We start from the raw sequence: 5,538 nt of genomic DNA on the forward strand, positions 1-5,538 counted from the left end.
AAAATTTCATGAATCTTGACATCCAAATTTTGTGTCGACTGTAGTGCAAAGATTTAAAACATGGATAATTTTAATCATCAAATTTCATTACCAATAAAAGTAACAAGTACTTCTCCTTCAACATTTATAGGAAAAAAAATTACATATTCAGCATGAATATATATTCTAAAAGTTCTAAACAAACACCAAATCACTATTTTTCCAAAATAATTACAAAATGACTAAATGTTGCAACACTTGCTTCCTTTACACATTCGCATCATCCAAAATCCATTGACAAACATATAACTCCCTAAAATGTTGGAGTTCATCCTGCAAAAAGAAAAAGGCACAACATTTGAATAAAATGCAACATTTAGATCAAAGGTCCAAAAGATGAAAAATTTTCAACTTACATATGTATAAGTGAGCATTGTGTTTCCATCGTATTTCTCAATTCCATCCCACAACTCCATAATTTTTAAAACAATTATTCCACAATCAAATCTACAACAAAAAAAAACGAACAAGGTACTAATATTTAACACAGGAATGATACAATAAAATATTATATTAACTACATTATCAACTTACAAGTTTGGTTAGCTTGGAGTTTCCAAGTGTTGTATCTCCAACGACGGTTTGTTGTCTTCGGAACAATTCAACAAATTTCCAAAAAGCAACGAAACATTTTCTGCCTGGAAAACAACATAGTCCACATTTAAATTTAAGATAGAAAAAGACGATTATACAGATTCATAAAAGCAAAGGAGTGAGCATCTATCTTCACCTGCATCCAAATGCTAGCTCTTTTGGGAAGAGGGGAATGACATTAAAAAATTGTTGTCACTTACAAGAATATCAAATATATAAGATAATGGTGGATTTACTTTACAATCATGAAGCTATCACTTCAGTAGTTATCCTATAAACTGAATAACTTCATCTATGACATAATAGTGCTTAAGAAAAAGAAGACAGTGTCTCAACTTACACATTGTTCAAGCCCAACTAGGACTAAGGGATCAAATTGTATAACACCATACTTCTTTGAAAACTTTTGCCTACAAGCAAAAAACAATTATTTGAAATTGCAGTTTATAAACAAGTGTGATAAAGGAACTTCCATTAATCCCTTACCTACTCTTTCAAGATACACAGTTGGTCAGAGTGTAAAGAATATCGACCTTGTTTTAAATACATACAGTTGAGGAGACATTAACAGGGTACACCTCTCTCTCAACCTTCCTTCTATTTATTAGCACCTATTAGCGGTGTTGTTAAAAAGTGACTGTAATATCACCATGACAAAAATTCCACTAGCTACAATATAATAGCAATGGCAAGGAAATTTTTATTGGTGAGCCGTGGTGACTGCAAAACATGTCAATGGTAATGGCTTCACAAGCCAACATTGCAGAAGACATTTAAAAATCTATCATAAGAAGATAACTTTGTTGAGTCCTGAGACTTGACCCAAAAGTCAGGCAAAAATAAGCGAAACTTATAAAATGATGTGTTGGTCACTTCACTCAATCCATTAGCAACCCAGTTTTTTATGAGGACCGAAAATATTGAAGTTGATTGTCATTTCAACAAATAGAAAATTCCCTCTAATTATATTACAATTATATCAATTCTAACCGAAAACTAATTGATATTTTTACAAAGTCATTTAAAGGCCTCAAATGTGATTATATATAACATGATTGGAGCACATCAACCATTTAATTTATATGCAGCTTGTGGAGTGTTACTTTATCTTTGTAAGCATTGGACTCTCAAGCCATTAGGTAACCTCTGCAACTATATTGTTAACTTGTAATCTCTTACTTAGTGTAAAGTTTTTCACTTTCTAAAGACACATTAAATATAACAATCAAATTTCTCTATCACAGAAACAACCAATCTTTACTTCCTATAACCATATATAGTGTCACTTATTTATTTGGAGAAAAATGCGTAGAGAGAAAAATGCAATCCATTGAATCCAAGACCCCCCACCCTCCTCTGACAAGCTATAAGTCCCATTTCAAACCATATATTATTAACGAGTTAATGTGGAGTCAGAAGCTTTTGGCAATCATCTATGTTTTGCACCTAAAAAGTCACACCTTCTTTTATTTTACAAGGAAACCAGTCAAATAAAGCAGACCAACAAAAAAGAAATGCAACATAATAACATAAAAAGACCAAAGAAAAAAAATTACATGTATTCATTTCTTCTTCTTTAAACACCATCGTCCCAGTAAAAGAGCATATTTCAGTTTCTTCAAACAAAACATCTTCCAACATTTACAGAGATGTATCATGCTAGTAGTGCTACTTGGAGTTTCACAAAGAACAGAAGGGGAAAATAAAGGATGCATGTATTTCAGTTTTTAATCAATCGAATGAAATTTGAAAATTTGTCATTTTTTATTTGTCTGTATCTTATCTTAGTTGAAAAACGGTTGAAGTGATTGTTTTAAAAAAGGGAAACTACAGTTTTTCAGCGTTACAAGAGATTTATTTTTCAAATATGACATTGTTGTTTATGAGAAAGGGAAATATAAATCATAAATCGGAAGACACATTTATTCATCATGTACCTGAGGAAAAAAATTAAGAAAATACCTTTTTATCAAGGTACTGCGGCGGAGCTCCGACGACACTCCGACGACACTCCGACGGTACTCGGTGGTTGGGAGGACTGAAGAAAATGTCAATATTTCGTCCTCCAACGACGGCGGCACGGTGGGCTGGGAGGAGACAACACGACGGCGAACGAACGACGTCTAGGGTTTGCCTTTTTTACACCGACAATGATGTGCGACTGCGACGGGTGGGTGGACGGATGACACCTCTTCCGATGAACGGTGACTCTCCGGCGATGGTGACTGTCAGACGATGACTACCTGAAGACGTTCGCGAGCACTCTCGAAACGTTAGATGGGGCTAACGCTCTCTGGAAAGTGGAAAGTCTGAGAAGGAAAATGTGAATTTCATATTCAAATTTCAAAAGCTATCACTTTCTCTCTCTGCCACACGTCAACATCTCAGTTTATTTTCAAAAATCTATACCTTTCTCTCTCTTTGCCACGTGGACGAATGAAATCTAAACACCTGTAGTGTGTCTAAATGTTGTTCAAAAGTGTTGTTCATATATCATTTTCCTTATTTTAAAGATAGAAACCAAATTTTAATAAAACATAAGAATAAGAACTACTTCTCTAAATGTAAGATATAACAGTAACCCTTTTTCATTCAAATATAATTTATTTTCAGTCTCTTCTCCCCATGCCTGTACCAAAATATAACAGTAACCTATTTTTATGATATCCAATTCATTTGAATCGATAAAAAAATTGACAAAGTGTATGTATTACAAAATAAAGTAAAGGTTGGAAGAATCAACTATTAAAAGGTTTAATTTCTTTTATTAGAATGAATTAACCTCATTGTTATTAATCTTCAACTTACTGTATTTGTAGAAAAACCAATTGCTATTACTAGCAAAGAAAAGAAGGCGACTCAATTAAAAAAACAATACTTTAAGCATCTTTTTATGCGTATGTCACTGATAGAGGTTCAAATGGAGATGTAACAAGTAACCATACCAGCAGCTAATGATGCAAATCTACCTGATAGATGCGATTACACTATTTTTTAACCAACGCCATAAAAAATATTTAAAATGGTCTATATATTTTTAATTGGTCTATATATTTTAAAATATTTAAAATGGTCTATATCTTGTTTAACCAATTAAAACAAAAATAATAATTTAACAACAATATTTCAAATTTATAAATATCACGAATCACCTAAGTCAACATAAGATTTCCTTACAATTATCAACTGTGCAAATGCTTACATCCTACTAGTATACATAGATGACCACGCTCGTGCCTGAGGATAACAGTGGGTTGAGGAGATGATAGTCACCATGGGCAAAGGACAACCTTCCTGTAGCTTAACCTGCATTATACAAATTACAATAGTTAATGGAGTCATAAGTAATTTTCAAATGAAATCACAAATTAATAAAATTATCTACACGAAATGACATCCATGAACATGTCCTATACAAATTAAGCGATGTTGAGTAATATCAGAAGGTGGTGTGGAACGTAGGGGGAAGATAGTATAATTTTGAGAGGATGACATACACACTAAAATGACATTATAGCGGTTAGCAATTGCATAACCAATGTCTGGTAATGTCATCCACTTGTTCATGTTACCCTGTTATGAATAAAACAAGTTGTTAGATAAAATAAATATAATAAATAAAATACATAAAAAAGGATACACACTTACCGTCGACTGTGGCTCCACCAACAAAGATTGTTTTAGTTTGTCTACTACATCAGTGCCTCCTACTAGTCTTCCGTATTCATCACGCCAATTACCGAGTTCTTTGTACAAATCATTTCTAATAACGGGCCATGAATCTTCTCCGAGTCCCAACAACGCAGCAATGCATCTATATCCACAGTGACCATTAGCCACAACATCAACAACGTCCACAATGAAGGGGTGAGTAATAGAATCAAACTGGTCTATCATTGTAACTTTTTTTTCCTTCACTACATTTAGCTTTGATTGTAATTTACTTTTCACAGATGAAGATTCCATGGTTGAATGAAAGGCATCGACATACTCAAAATATGATGGATCCTGCGTAGAAGACCTTTCTGTTCGTTGAACTTTTCTTTTTTTTTGCACCCTTTGTCTTGACTTTATCTAATGGAGGGACCATTGATGTCAATGTAGGACAAGTAATGCCAAGTAATTTCTGCTTAATGGTGACTTTACCTCCAATGTCAGCCTCATTGAATCATTCTTTTATTTCTTTCAACACATCTTTAATGGATAGATGGGGCTCGATTTCATTTAATTCAAAATTTGAGAAATGCAATCTTTGCCACATGATATGAAATTCACTCACAAGGATCATCCCAGGATCATACCGTGCTAATTCACATGCATAGGGGACACCAAATGTACGTCCCAATACGCATCCACACTTTGTTGAGTCCAATCCTATCTGTTGCACTCTTTCCAATTACTCGGCAATGAGATCTAATGCATATCGACATACATGCCCAATAAGTTGTCTATACTTGTATCCTTTAAAAGGGTCACTTGTGAGCAACCGACTTTTTTCTGTTAGAATCGACTGCAGCGGAATTGTTAGCGTGGAATAATAAACCAAGAGGATTTTTAATACCAACGCGTGCCTGTTAATTTCTACTCAATTTAACTTACTACGCAAATAATAAACATAAATAAAAGAGTAAGGTTGAGAGAAATTTGCACAAATGAATTTTATATTGGTTCGGATCTTACCAATCCTACGTCCAGTCGCTTATCTCAAACCGAGATAAACAGTTCACTAAGCACAAAACAATTACAAATTACAATCACAAAGAAACAATTTGTAAGAGTTTAGAAACCACCTCTCTTGATACCATAAGAGATGAACCTGCACCTCCTTTGAATCTTAACAAAGGATGAGACACCTCCTCCGAATACTTCACGAAGGATGAAACACCTCCTTCGAATACTTCACGA

General features: G+C 33.9%; 1 protein-coding gene across 1 annotated transcript; it reads right to left on the reverse strand.

The window, feature by feature from the left end:
* Positions 1–581: 581 nt before the first annotated feature.
* Positions 582–4,530, reverse strand: LOC106770412. Its single transcript, XM_014656223.1, has 5 exons — positions 4,282–4,530; positions 4,135–4,206; positions 3,836–3,939; positions 974–1,043; positions 582–677 (listed from the first exon to the last, which is right to left on the reverse strand). Exons 1-5 carry the CDS (start codon positions 4,528–4,530, stop codon positions 582–584), a joined length of 591 nt encoding a protein of 196 aa, XP_014511709.1.
* Between the last annotated feature and the right edge of the window lie 1,008 nt (positions 4,531–5,538).

Source organism: Vigna radiata, chromosome 8 (genome assembly GCF_000741045.1).
Source record: "Vigna radiata var. radiata cultivar VC1973A chromosome 8, Vradiata_ver6, whole genome shotgun sequence".
In the NCBI taxonomy this organism is placed as follows: domain Eukaryota; kingdom Viridiplantae; phylum Streptophyta; class Magnoliopsida; order Fabales; family Fabaceae; genus Vigna; species Vigna radiata.

Bases quoted from the DNA above. Each gene is read 5' to 3' on its own strand.
- LOC106770412 (XM_014656223.1), bottom strand. From the start codon at position 4,530: ATGATAGACCAGTTTGATTCTATTACTCACCCCTTCATTGTGGACGTT. The intron at 3,940-4,134 runs GTGTGTATGTCA...TGTATAATGCAG, and splicing joins ACCGCTATAATGTCATTTTA to GTTAAGCTACAGGAAGGTTG. The intron at 678-973 runs GTAAGTTGAGAC...GTTGTTTTCCAG, and splicing joins TAGTTGGGCTTGAACAATGT to GCAGAAAATGTTTCGTTGCT.